The sequence below is a fragment of the Rhinichthys klamathensis genome, unplaced genomic scaffold (assembly GCF_029890125.1).
Source record: "Rhinichthys klamathensis goyatoka isolate OS25496 unplaced genomic scaffold, OSU_Roscu_1.1 h1tg000170l_1, whole genome shotgun sequence".
NCBI classification, from domain to species: domain Eukaryota; kingdom Metazoa; phylum Chordata; class Actinopteri; order Cypriniformes; family Leuciscidae; genus Rhinichthys; species Rhinichthys klamathensis.
In genome coordinates, this window is record NW_026606701.1 from 2,504,000 (window position 1) to 2,517,884 (window position 13,885).

A 13,885-nucleotide genomic window follows, 5' to 3' on the forward strand; every position below is an offset into this window, starting at 1 on the left:
CCAAATCATGATTGTTAATTTAATGTGATTGATTAATGTTTAATTAAATTTAATTGAAGGTGTTTGACTTAATGTTAATAGCACAAACAATCCTAAAATATGAATCACATTGCTGAATCATATCTAACCGGTTCTCAATTTAGTCTTGTAATCTTTTGTTCCTGATCTAGAACATGTTACTGGAGATCGAGCAGAAGGTGCTGTGTCTGTCTGAGCTGTCAGTGCACAGTGAGAGTTTGCTGATGGAGGGGAAGGCCGGTACACGGGGTGACGCTGAGCAGCTCTCCCTCAAACTATACTGCCTCAAATCCAGTCTGCTGGAGCTACAGCGCATCCTCCAAGACAAACAGACCCACATCCAGGTGAGGAATATGCTACAATTTCTCAAAGTAATGTTCAGTGACAGAAGAGCTGCCCAAGAACAGAAGCAAATCTATAATTGAGTAGAATTAAAGAAAATGCCAAACGTCTGAATACTTAGAACAGGTCACTGGCGTCAGTCAGTACTTTTGCCCACACATACCACTAAAAACACATCCTCGCCTCAATGGATGCATTGTGAACAGCGGTACAGAAAAATGCCAAGCTCTGTTCATTGTTGTGAAAGATGTTCCACTGCTCTCCAGAAACATCCATCTGAAACAAAGACCTTTAACAAATTGTGGGGCAGGTCTGGAATTTTCACCCAGCTCTTGTAAATGAGACTGGTTGGTGATATGTAAAAGCCTGATGCAAAGCTGATTTGGGTCGATCACCTATTGACAGTCATGACTGACCTTTAACCTCTACTTACTGAAAAGATGTTTTTGTGTTTGTGTGTGTGTGTGTGTATGTGTGTGTGTTTCCAATAAATTGTGTCAATGAATCTAGGTTAATTGTTCTATAAAATAATTTGTATCTGATATAATATTTTTGTGCAGAAAATAATCTAATCAAAGCTTTTATAATTTATAAATTGTATAATTGTCTATACTATATAACGACAAATTTCATTGCCAGGCACTTTGCCATACATTAGCATCTCTAACTGACTTCTATGTCTTTATTTAAGGGGTCACTTCAGGAGCAGGAGGACACTGAATCAGACTCGTCTCTGTCTCAGAGCCCCAATATGATGGACTGGCTCATTCAGGCGCGATCCACACGCAACCAGCAGCATCAAGACACAGTGCAAAGACAGAGGGTAGACAATCAAGCAATGAATGTTGAGCAAAAACATGATATCAATAAACTTAACTAGCACATCATATGCTGATATTTACATGGTCTTTAGAAAAACATCCTAGTTGCATTTGAATGGGCAGGAATGGATTTCGATTTTTGACATCAGCTCTTATATATAATGCAGGAATTAGAGGAGCAGCTTGGCGAACAGAAGAAGTTACTGCAGTCTGTAGCATCTAGAGGGGAGGAGATTCTCTCACAGAGAACAACACCTAATGGAGACAGGTCGGTCCTGCTCACTTGTCCATTATCTACATGTTCACGTCTTTCTTTAGCACACTATAACTGCTCTTCTAAAAACCAGGCCTGCCAATTTAACACAAATTTGGTGCGATAAAATAATGCAATATTGAAGTCGGCATGAAATGCAAAAAATTCTATATTTTCTTAATGCGTATTATACATCTTATTGTGAACAATTCATCCATACATGTTTTTTTTTATTGACCTTTGTTTAATTAAACTCTGACCTTCCAGTTAAAACGACTTGACTTGACTATGGCTTGCTAAAATTTATTTGAGTTAAAGTTACAACCCTTTTAATTGTAAATGATCACTGTACACACCCAAACCGGTCTTCGTCCGTGTAGATGATATACTGCCGATAATACCAATAGACGTTTAATGTCCTTCATTGTCTTGACTTGTCCCAACCACAAAAGAAATCCCCTTCACACAAACCCCCCTTTTACCATTGAACGTCCTACAATCGGCGCAGCACATGATTCATATACCAGCCATTCTGGACCTGACTTCCACTTTTCGTTGAACTGTAGGCTTTAAACCCCACCTGTGCAAGCTTGTGTTCATCTGCTTCCACGTTTGAGTTTTCCATAATCTGTTACACTTGGATGCACATCACTATACACAAGAAAAGATTTGTCCCTTTTAATTAAAGCAATTAATCATGGATCAGTATTCATATGGTGACTATTCTTAGCAAATATTTATGATATAGAGTTGATTAATTGTGATTTGATTACTAATTGTCATATCATCTAAGCAGTTTCTTTTAATAAGTTTTAATTTTAATTAATTGACAGCTATATTGCAAACATATATGAAAGACAAGTGTATGTAGCACAGACTCATAATGAGCTTCTTTCTTCACTGTTTGTAGTTCTCCTGCAGAACTTTCTGAAGGGGTTGATGGTCAATGGCCTGAGAGCATGAGCACAAAGGATCAAATGAGATTCAAATGGGAGAACCTGAGCAAAGACCTTAACAACAAACTACAGCTGTCATCAAACACAATGGAGCAGGCACACTGTCACACGGTACATAATCAACTTCAACACTATACTTTAGCTTTGCTTTTCCCTTACAACCTTTGTAGTCCCATTTAGCGACTTATTAGCAACTGCCTTTTACAAGACAAGTTAAAGCTTTAAAAACATCAGGAGGGGTATCACTGATGTATTTTATGTCATAGAATAAAACTTTAAAGTATATTGACCTTTCAGGCATTTAAACAAAAACCCAAAATATTGACTTCAGGACGATGGAACCAGAAGTTCTGGCCAAAATCCCTGCAGCACTAATTTCTTGTCCCCTAAAAGAAGAAAACATAAAAGCTACCTCTGTGCTCTAATTAAATAAGGACCATCTTCTCTCTTAGGTATACCAGCCAGTGTCCAGTCCCTGTGGACTCTTCAGAGGGGAGCAAGTGAGTCAGGATATCCTGTCACCCAGAAGTCTGTTTGAAGGCTTCAGCCAAGACCTGGAGGACTTGCCTCAGGTACTGCCACTGAACATTTTAACATGATGTTAAACTGCACCAGGATTTTGTATTACTATAACTAGCAAAGATTTATTTTCAGCTATTCGTTCCTTTATGTCCTCCCTACAGACAGGGGGCGCTGACACTAAGCGTGCATGTGCTCTGGAAAGGGCTCTCTATGAGGCAGTGTCCTCAGCTTCCTCCTGGTTGGACAATGCTGAGAATGAGCTCGTATCTGGCCCAATATTATTATCTGATGACTCAGAGACTCACCTGGGCCACCTAGAGGTCAGACATAGTCATTTTCATGAGAGTCATAAAGTGTTTTTGTTATAAGAAACACTAACACTTTTTGCCACTATATATTTTCTGCTCTTGTCTCTTCAGGGTTTGGGTAAGGAGGTAAAGAATGTCAGCGAGGAGGTTTGTAAATGTCGGGATGTGCTCGGAGGGACGGAGCGGCTATGGGATGAAGGTGGAGAAAGTGTTTTGGTTGAGGAAGTGTTAGACAGTTTGGAGGGGAGACTAAAGCTGCTGGACACAGTGCTGGAGCAGCGATGTGACAGCATGAAAGACAAGCTGCAGGAACTCACTGTTTTCCAGGTATATGTCGCTTGTATCTGGTTATTTTTAATCAATATATTGTTTTTTCTCGCTTGCTTTTTCTCTCACAAATACATTTTCCTCTGTCTATTTCACAGACTGAGTTGAGACTGTTGCTTACTGCACTCGGTGACTCAAAGTACCAGCTTTTGCAGAAAATGAATGCAGCTATGGATCGGCCTGCTTCTAAACAAATGGAGGTCAGACACACATTTAAAATGACAGAAATGTTTGCATGACCCCAAGCAATACTTTGTTAATCGATTATGAGTAAGATCAATGAAAATTTCAATGTAAACAGATTCTAGCAGAAGCTGAGGACAGTCTGAGGGAATTTGAACAGAAAGTTTCTGAGATGAGAAGCAGAGGAGAGACACTGCAGCCCAGCCAGCTCTGCACTCAAGAGCTGCTGAAACTACAGGTACACACATCTCTCTCTCTCCTGCTGTTTGCTTTAGAAACAGCAATTACAGTTGCTGATTTCATGATTTCCATTTTACTTTCCACTTGACATTGTGTTCTGCTGTGCAGGATGCTTATGAAGTTCTGGTGGAGATGGTGGGATCCAAACGGAGTGGGCTGAACCAGAGTTTGGTACTAAAGGCTCAGTATGAGAGAGCTCTGCAAGACCTGGTAGATCTGGTAGACACCGCCCAGGACAAAATGGCTGCTGACCAGAAAATGAAAGTGGGATCAGTGATTGAGGTTCAGATTCTCCTAGACAAACACAAGGTACAACAGCCGTGTTTTGTGATTAATTGGTTTTAATATTATTATTATTTTAAATTGTAATAATATCTCACACTTTTACTGTTTTTACTCTATTATTGATTAAATAAATGCAGTCTTGGTGAGCATAAGACACGTTTGTTCAAAAACTTAAAAAAAAATCTTACAAACCCCAAACAATAGTGTACACATATACATTTTACAGTCTTTCTTATCCAGGAAAACCAACCAAAAATATTGATGACTCTCATCTCATGCAATCAAATTCTCTCAAGAATGTGAATGTCAATGCCACCTCCTTTCTAAAATAATTTATTATATAGTGATGTTTGGTCCCCTTTTCGAGAGCATGTACTCATATTTTCTGTCTGTCTTTTCTTCCTGCAGGAGTTTTTTCAGGGGCTAGAGACACATGTTGTCCTGACACAGGCCTTCTTCAGGCAGGTCAGTGGGTTGGTGGTGCAGCGGGAGGTCCAAAGCCTGGAGGAAACTGTGGCTCAGGCCCAGGCTGTACTTAAACAGGCTCACAAACGAGGAGTGGAGCTGGAGGGCATCCTGGAGGTTTTGTGGATTTGTGTTTCAATACAAGATAGATGCCGATTATAATAAGTGCATATGGAGTAAATAACTGTCATGTGTTTTGTGTTATCAGTGGTGGAGCAGGTTGGTGGGTGATTATCAGGCCGTGTACAGGCAGCTGGAGGCAGTGGAAAGCAACATTCCCAGTGTAGGCCTGGTGGAAGAGACAGAGGACAGACTGAGGGATAGAATTGCTCTATACCAGGTACAACTCCATCACACACATAGATCACTGAATCAGACACTGTTACGCCATAAAATCAATACAACACCAACCGTTATTTTACATTACAGACATTACGTTATAGTATCGCATTTGTGATGTATTTGAAATCAAATTGAGAATGCCTTTTGAATTAATCAATTCAGTAATTTAAATTGAATCTAAATTAGAAAACATGATGTGAATTTGAATTTAAGAAAGTAGAATTATACTTTACACCTTCATGTATTATTACAGATTATAGATTGGGGTCAGTAAGATTTTTAAATGTGATTAAAAATTACAGTAATATTCTGAAATATGATTACAATTTATAATAACTGTTTTCTATTTGAATATATTTTAAAATGTAATTTATTCACTAATTAGCTTAATTTTAAGGAGCCATTACTTCAATGATCAGTGTCACATGATCCTTCAGAAATCATTCTAATATGCTGATTTGCTGCTCAAGAAACATTTCTAATTTGTATCAATGTTGAAAACAGTTGTGCTGCTTAATATTTTTGTGGAGACTGATACTTTTTAAAAGATTCTTTAATAAATAGAAAGTTTAAAGAAACATAATTTATCGAAATCTTTACTGTTACTTCAATCCCAATTATAGAATGGTAGTGTACATTAGGAATGTTAGAAGATTCAAAAACAAGGAAGGGTAAATCTAAAACTAAAAGGAAGGGTGTGTTGACTATCCCACTCTCTGTAGCGTCTGAAGGCCGGTATGTCTGAGTGGCAGCCGCAGTTGTATAAGTTGTTGGAGGATGAGAAGAGGCTGCCTTTACATGTGTCTTGCTCAGAGCTGGAAACTCAGCTCAATCAGCTGGGGGAGCACTGGCTCAGCACCACCACCAAGATCAATAAAGAGCTACACCGCTTGGACTCCACCCTCAAACACTGGATCAGGTCAGAACATCTGATCACTTTCTCTTTGAGATTCTCTTCTGCCTTAAAGAATGACTACTGTAGAATCTTTATTGAATCTGGCCTAATTGTTTATTCAGTTAATTGATGTCGCATGGTGTCTTCATATTTCATTGTAGGTATCAGAGCCAGTCAGCTGAGCTTAGCCAATGGCTGAGTTCGGCTCTAGACCGCCTGGAGTTTTGGAGCACTCAGTCTGTTACAGTACCTCAAGAGCTAGAGACCGTCAGAGACCATCTTCATGCCTTCCTGGTGAGAACAGACATTAAATATCCTAATAAAAGAGGTTTAGGTCTCACATGTCTTTCACAGACACACTCTATATCATTTTTATATCTGCAGGAATTCTCCAAAGAAGTGGACGCCAAGTCGTCTTTGCGCACATCAGTTCAGAGCCAGGGAAATCAGCTACTCCGGTTTAAAAAAGTGGACACGGCGGCACTCAGGGCAAACTTGTCCCAGGTAGACACGCAATGGGCCGATCTTCTCACCCGAATCCCTGTGGTCCAGGAGAAACTCCACCAGGTATGATAACTGGGGCTGGTTTCACTGGCCCATTTCAGTTAAAGAAGGGTGTGCAGATAATGAACAGGCTCACGTGGCTATGCTAAAAGTTGCATCCATGTGACAAACAGCTGCAGATGGAGAAGTTGCCATCCCGTCATGCAATAACAGAGCTAATGAGCTGGATATCCCTCATGGAGAATATCATCCAAGAGGACCAGCAGAAGATCATGGGGGCAGTGGGATCTGAGGTTGTGCAAATGTTCCTTCAGAAATACAAGGTAAGAAAAAGTTAGAAAAGGCTGCAAGAACTGTTTTGTCTTGTTTTTTCAAAATAATAAAACATGGAATTAGTCATTTTGTACGCCATGAAAGATACCAAATTTCTCTGTCTTTATTGACCCCTCTCAACAGGGTTTTCAGATTGACCTGTCCTGTAAGCAGCTGACTGTGGACTTTGTGAATCAGTCAGTTCTGCAAATCAGCAGTCAAGACGTGGAGGGGAAACGCAGTGACAAAACTGACTTTGCTGAGCGTCTTGGGGCCATGAACCGCCGCTGGCAGATACTGCAGGGACTCGTTACAGAGAAGGTTAGACATAAATTTAGAAAATTCCCAATTTTTGCTGGAACGTGCATCATTAGGTTTTAAACACATTTTTTAATTAAACTTTTCACTCAAATTATTATGATGATATATTTTGTACTGAAAAAATTATAAAAATGCCAAAAACAAGTGGACTGTGACTTTTGGACCATAATTTTTTTTTTATCATATACCAAACTGGTGCCTTCTGTGTTTTACAGATTCAGGTTTTAGAGGGTCTGCTTAAAAGCTGGTTAGAGTTTGAGAATGTGGTTCAGACCTTGAAGACCTGGATTAGTGTACAGGAAGAGAAACTCAAAAAGAAGCACAGGATTGAGGATGTTTCCTCAGCCCAGAATGCACTTAAAGATTGTCAGGTAGATACTGCACCCTAGCTGTTAGGCTCTACACAATACACAGTAAACTCTATATGGATTCATGGGTAAAGATTGCATAAATAATACCAAAATAATCCATGTGCTCTGTTGTTTTGAAAGATTGATCTGACTGTCTGTGTCTGTGTATGCTAGGAAATGGAAGTGTTGGTAAAGGAGAAAGAGAAGGATCTGGAGAGGGCTGAAGAGAAAGGATGCTTACTAATCCAGGATAAGAAAGGCGAAGCCAGCTCTGTTATTATGGACACCCTAAAAGGCTTAAACCAGTCTTGGGCCAATCTGGATCACATGGTATGTTTCACGTAATGCATTTCAGTAAAGCATCTAGATTTGGCATTTGTAATCTTCGTGACGATATTTGTTAGCATTAGTTAACTACGTTAGTTAACCGGAACTAACAATTAAAAATACTTATAAAGAATTTATTAGTCTTGGTTAATGTTCATTTCAACATTTAGTAATACATTAATAAAATAAATAAATTGTATCCTTTAATATTAATGGCCATGCATTATGATGAACCCTAACAAGAACCCTAACAATGAACAATTGTTTTTTCTGAACTAACGTTAACAAAGATGAATAAATACTGTATCAAATGTATTGTATCAAATACTGTATCAAAAGTTAGTTAATGCATTTAGTAATTTTAACTAATGAGAAAAATAATATTGTAAAGAGTTGTTAGCCATTTACATTGTTTACCTTGAATTTGTTTCACTGAATAACTACATATTGGTATGTGTTTTTTGAAGCTGCATCGCTCACATAGTAATGGACACAATATGTACTATCACTCAGTTTTCATAATCAGGTTTTCACCAAAACATTCAGCCAGTCTTAAGTGAGGTTTGTGTGTAATTGCAGGTGGGGCAGCAGACGGTCAGTCTCCGGTCAGTGCTGGATCAATGGAGTCTATATAAACAAGCATATGAAGAGATTCAAGGCTACCTGATGGAGGGACGTTACACCATCTCTCGCCTGTGCCTTCTCACCGGCTCCCCAGAAGCTGTGCAGGTTCAAGTAGAGAATCTTGAGGTGCAAAACTGTGCAAAACACGAATGAGATGTCATTAGCATTATTTGGAGCAAGAACCTAAAATCACCATGGGTATTTGTGTGTCTCAGAGTTTACAAGATGAGCTGGAGAAACAGGAGAGCAGTTTACGGAAGCTGGGCTCCATAACGCAACAGCTGCTGAGAGATTGTCATCCCTCTGTGAGCGATTCACTCAACACAGCACTGGGTGACGTAAATCTCAGGTGAGTTTCAAACGCCTCTAGTATCTAATGAAGACAGTGATCAGTACAAAGTGATCCGAAATCATTGATCTTCTGCTGATCTGCTGTCAGGTGGAACACGCTGCTGGAGCAGATCTCAGATCAGCTGAGGAAGAGTAAGAGCCTGCTGCAGCTGTGGCAGCATTACAATGCAATTCATGCTCAGAGCTGCACCGACATCCAGAAACTAGAGGAACAGGTGGAACATCTACTCAAGAGCGCCACCCACAGAGACATCACAGAACAGGAAGTAACGGTGAGGATTTATAAATGCTTGGTAGGTTTGCAAGCCTTTTAAATATTTGTGTTTATGTCAGTGACACAAAAGTATGTAATCAGTTGGTAATTCTGACAACTGTGTGCCATTGTAAAATCTTTGTAGTAATTGCCACAGTGTTCCTCTTTGTAAAACTGGAATTTTTTTAGGGCCTCGTGGCGGCTGAGGGATCCGTAGAGTCTGTCCTGCAGCAGCTGGATGAGTTTTCAGAGCAGCTGAGACAACAAGTGGACCCCTCTGCCATGACAGCCTTCCATACAGACCACCTGTCACTCACTCAGCGATTGGCAACAGTTGGACGTGCCCTCCAAAGACAGCAGTCTCTGCTAGAGGTTTGAATGATTCAGATTTGACCTTGTGCACATAGACATTAAACTTTAAACAGAACATTTATACAGTTTTCACACATTTATTTGAATAAAATATGCACTACTGTTTAAAAGCTTGGGGCCAGTAAGTTTATTTGATGTTTTGGTTTCTTATGCTCATTTATTTTTATTAAAAAATACAGTTCAAACAATGAATTGAAAGTTTAAAAGCAATTATTTGCTTTTACATTATAAAAGTCTTTACTGTCAATTTTGATCAATTTAATGCATTCTTGCTAAATAAAAGTATTAATTTCCTTCAAAAAATAAGTCTTACAGTTTCCAAACCTTTGAACGGTAGTGTATATTTTAAATTAGACCAGTTATTTTAATAAAATAATTTTCACACTCACTTTCATAGTTTTGACACTCTTGCATGTGTGACTTGCATTTTGTAACTTTCACAAATGCCAGTCTGCAAAGCCTGTCAAATATAAATGTTTTTCTCTCCTTCCTTTCCTCAAGGTGGGTGTGAGGGACTATGAGAGATTTAGTAAGGAGTTGCATTCTCTGAGTCAGTTGTCAGAAGAAGCTGAGAAGGTTCTGAAGGAACCAGACTCAATTGGACCTCCAGATATCTCATCTGTGCTGGAACACATGGAGAAACTTAAGGTAAAAATTGTTGACCATTTTCCTGTAAAATTATTAGGTTGTATAAAAACATCTGAACATTCTCATATCCATGTGTCTATAGACCCAAATGTTAAAGCTGAGTAGTCTTTCTCCTGATCTGGAACGTCTGAATGAGTTGGGTTATCAGCTTCCCCTCAACGATAATGAAATCAAGCGTTTGCAGAACCTAAACAGGAGTTGGTCATCTGACTCTGCTCGCGTAATAGAGAGATTCAGGTATGTGTGGTTACTCTTGATCTACAGTAGATGTTCAATTTTGGTGTTCTCCAAAAACATGTGTAATATTTAGTTGCATGTACCTCTGTGTATATGTTCGAGCAGTAACCTTCAAGCCCTGGTACTGCAAAGACAGACCTTCTTGGAGAAGTGTGATGCTTGGATGAACTTCCTGACCCAAACAGAGGAGAAGCTGGCCGCTGAGATCTCTGGGAACTACCAGAGCCTGCTAGACCAGCAGAGAGAGCATGAGGTACTGATAGACAAGTATTAATTCATGTTAATAAATGAGACCTTATTGTAGTGTTACTGATTTCGTTTTTTAAAGAAGTCTAGTATGCTCACCAAGACTGCATTTATTTGATAAAATAAATGCACAGTAAAAAATTAAACAATCGTTTTCTATTAATGTATTTTGATCATCCAGAAATCAATCTAATATGCTGATTTAGTGTTCGAGAAATTCCAGAAATATTTTTCTTGTTAGGACAAATTTTGTCCCCATTATATTGATGGCAATATTCAGTTTTTCATTTCAAAACTCACATTATAAGATGGCTATATTAGCAAGATGTATCAATTTAAAAATAATCAAAATATACAGCATAAAATGCATTGAGTCATAGTTTAATGATCTACATTATAGAACTGCTCTACTAAACTTTTTTCTTTTCTTTTGTGTGTGTGTGTGTGGGTAGCTATTCCAAGTAGACATGTTTAGTCGACAACAGATTCTATACTCTATCATCAATGATGGACATCAGCTACTGAATCAGGGACAAGTGGAGGACAGGTAATGTTAGTTTATTTGTTTATTCTTGTTCTTTCGTTCAAAAATACTTGAAGTGACAGTCTTTTCATCTTGACTTACACAAAAGGGATGACTTTGGCTTGAAACTGGCACTGCTTAGTAACCAGTGGCAAGGCGTAGTGAGGCGGGCCCAGCAAAGACGGGGTATTATTGACAGTTTGGTTCGGCAGTGGCAGCGGTACACGGATCTGATAGAGAAACTGCGCCACTGGTTGCAAGAGGTGTCACTGGAACCAGAAGACCAACAACAGGGAGCAACAGTAGCACTACAGCAGATCCGTGGAATGTTAGACCACATACAGGTAAAGACACAGCCTTAGTTGTGTAAAAAATAATACCCACCTGCAAATAGCCTCAAGCAATATGGATGTTCACTTTTCTCCCTCTAGCTGAAGGAGCGTGTGCTCCAGAGGCAACAGGGCAGCTACAACCTCACGGTGGAGGCTGGAAAGCAACTCCTCCTGTGGGCTGATGCCAGAGCAGAGGCCTCGCTTCACACTGAGCTCACTGATGTGGAGGAGCACTGGAGGACCATTAACATCCGCCTCGATGAAAGGAAGAAAGAACTGCTTTCTTTGTTAAGGGTGAGTTAAGAGTAAATGTTAATAATAACATATTCGGGTGCACTAACTTGCACTGACTTGTTGCTTATTTGCTTGATTTAGTTGTTTATATAATTGAAAAAGTATAAAGTTGAATAAGTTGAGTAGAGTGTTTGGTTATTTGCATTTCTTTAGACAGCTTGCTGGATGTGTTTTACTGTGAGTTGATTGATATAAGCACATGTATGATTAGTGGCCAAAGTCTGAGACCACTGGTAAAAATGGCATTTTTCTAATATATTTGTTTTGCATTATTAATAGGTTACTAATTTATTATCAGCACAACAATGTGATTGTTGTGAATTTAAAAATTTAAATTAATTTCAGAAAAAAAGTGCTTTATAATTTGCTTATGATTAGTCACCTAGAAATAGTATAGAATTTTGTAAAATGTTTCTTTATTTTTTAATTATTTATTTTAAATATGTTTACTTTAAAATGATTTATTTTAAATGTATTAATTTTACAAATCTAAAAATGTATTTTTAGGCTTTTATTGTCAGGTTTTTCAATGTGATTTCAGACTTTTGGACCCCACTGTATAAATATGACATGCTGTTGCATTGTGGGAGAAGTTCTTGTTGCAGTGTTATGTGATTTGTAAAAATTGTAGGATTTGTATAGTACATCATATGTCACCGATTTTTAAGGGCTGCGTCTATAGTTAAACTTTCAAGTTCAGATTGTTTCTGTGTTCTGTGAAATCAGGGCTACAAGCTATTTTGAGCTACAAATATCAGAAATATGAAAATATAGCTGCAGTGTTAAATAATGCAAAACAAAAAACAAATATATACGGAGCGAAGATTCTGCAAACCTATAAATGGATCTCTTGTTCATAGTGCTTTTCCTAAAAGAAAAGAGACACATTGAAGGACTTTGCATCTGACCTTACAGAGCAAATAGAGGCAAGCTACTGTAGCATAATAAGAGGGAGAGTGAGCGAGTGTGCACATCATGTTTAGTGTGTGCGTGTGAGGAGGATGAAAGAGGGAGAACGGGAGGAAGAGGCAGCGAGAGAGCTGAAGGCGAGAGAAATATCTTCAGTACTGTGGGGGGGAGTCCGAGCGGTGCTGCACTGCCAACACAGGGCAGCAGGGACAGGGAGACATCCGCTCCATTTTGACGCAGCACACTTGGGGACAAACAACAAATTTGGATTGCAAAGGAAAATGGCTCCTCTTCCCTTCGGGCTCTGCCTCTTTCTCTTCCTTTCTCTTCCACATCCATCTGTTTTCTCAGATGACATGATTAGAAGGTACCTCACTGCTTTTATCTCTGCATGATAATCTTTCTCTGTCTCGGGACAATGACCCTTTGCTCTGGCCACGTTTAAATAAAGACCTGGCTGGATTTGGTTACATATGACTTTCTCTATTACAGTCCTCCTGATTACCAATGTCATGACCACTGTATGTCTATATCCGACTTTTCCTCGAGTGTTGTAATAAGCATTATCATCAGTGCACAAAAAACTGCAAAGCTTGATGTTTCTTAAATGCATAATGGCATACCTTGCCAGACTGTGTACTGCAGCAACTGCAGAGTGGCATAAAAGGACGTGGAATCCTTGAAAATAACCATGCTCACTCTCTCTCATGATTTCACAATATTTTTTTCTTTCTGGCTATGTGTGCAGGACTGGGATCAGTGTGAGAAAGGAATTGCTGCATCGCATGAGAAGTTGAGGGACTTCAAGCTAAAGCTCTCTGTGCCTTTACCCGACCACCACGAGGAGCTGCACACAGAACAGATTCGCTGCAAGGTGCACAAATGAAATCTGATTCATCTTGTGTCCTATGAGCTTCTAGAAACGTGTTGCTTCAGCAACATCTAAGTATCTTTCTTATCATTTGTGTTAAAGCATTTCCTTACCAGATTTGACGTGATAACACAACAGCATCTCTGGTCTAGATAATTATTCTACATATTTGTTTGTGCAGTCTGCTGCTGTCAACCAGCAGCAGTCATTAATAATACCCTTGCTTACTTCATGTAGAATGTGTGTAATGCCCTGACACTTTGATTCATATTTTATCTGCAAAGAAGGGTTGATTCGAGAGGTGTGTGTAGTGTAGCAGAAACTCTGTGAAAGTGACATCAACCTCTGATCTCTCTGAGCTAGACTATCAGCAAGAGTTTCTTTGACTTTGCCTGAAGGAAAGAAGTTGAGGTGCATGCTAATCATGCTACAACCCTTCATGTTAGCAGAGACG

General features: G+C 39.1%; 1 protein-coding gene across 1 annotated transcript in view; it reads left to right on the forward strand.

Annotated features, from left to right (window-relative positions):
• The window catches only part of syne1a (spectrin repeat containing, nuclear envelope 1a), a 128,363-nt gene that overhangs the window by 95,372 nt on the left and 19,106 nt on the right, over window positions 1-13,885 (forward strand). The window contains exons 97-126 of the mRNA XM_056259933.1: window positions 171-362; window positions 1,052-1,183; window positions 1,349-1,449; window positions 2,345-2,501; window positions 2,843-2,962; window positions 3,074-3,232; window positions 3,332-3,547; window positions 3,646-3,747; window positions 3,849-3,968; window positions 4,079-4,279; window positions 4,664-4,837; window positions 4,929-5,060; window positions 5,785-5,981; window positions 6,119-6,251; window positions 6,342-6,524; window positions 6,635-6,784; window positions 6,918-7,094; window positions 7,310-7,465; window positions 7,619-7,774; window positions 8,351-8,521; window positions 8,611-8,744; window positions 8,835-9,018; window positions 9,189-9,371; window positions 9,873-10,019; window positions 10,102-10,256; window positions 10,362-10,509; window positions 10,955-11,049; window positions 11,135-11,369; window positions 11,457-11,651; window positions 13,309-13,434. Of these exons, the coding sequence (XP_056115908.1) occupies window positions 171-362; window positions 1,052-1,183; window positions 1,349-1,449; window positions 2,345-2,501; window positions 2,843-2,962; window positions 3,074-3,232; window positions 3,332-3,547; window positions 3,646-3,747; window positions 3,849-3,968; window positions 4,079-4,279; window positions 4,664-4,837; window positions 4,929-5,060; window positions 5,785-5,981; window positions 6,119-6,251; window positions 6,342-6,524; window positions 6,635-6,784; window positions 6,918-7,094; window positions 7,310-7,465; window positions 7,619-7,774; window positions 8,351-8,521; window positions 8,611-8,744; window positions 8,835-9,018; window positions 9,189-9,371; window positions 9,873-10,019; window positions 10,102-10,256; window positions 10,362-10,509; window positions 10,955-11,049; window positions 11,135-11,369; window positions 11,457-11,651; window positions 13,309-13,434 (4,731 nt within the window). The remainder of the gene's footprint in view (window positions 1-170; window positions 363-1,051; window positions 1,184-1,348; window positions 1,450-2,344; window positions 2,502-2,842; window positions 2,963-3,073; window positions 3,233-3,331; window positions 3,548-3,645; window positions 3,748-3,848; window positions 3,969-4,078; window positions 4,280-4,663; window positions 4,838-4,928; window positions 5,061-5,784; window positions 5,982-6,118; window positions 6,252-6,341; window positions 6,525-6,634; window positions 6,785-6,917; window positions 7,095-7,309; window positions 7,466-7,618; window positions 7,775-8,350; window positions 8,522-8,610; window positions 8,745-8,834; window positions 9,019-9,188; window positions 9,372-9,872; window positions 10,020-10,101; window positions 10,257-10,361; window positions 10,510-10,954; window positions 11,050-11,134; window positions 11,370-11,456; window positions 11,652-13,308; window positions 13,435-13,885) is intronic.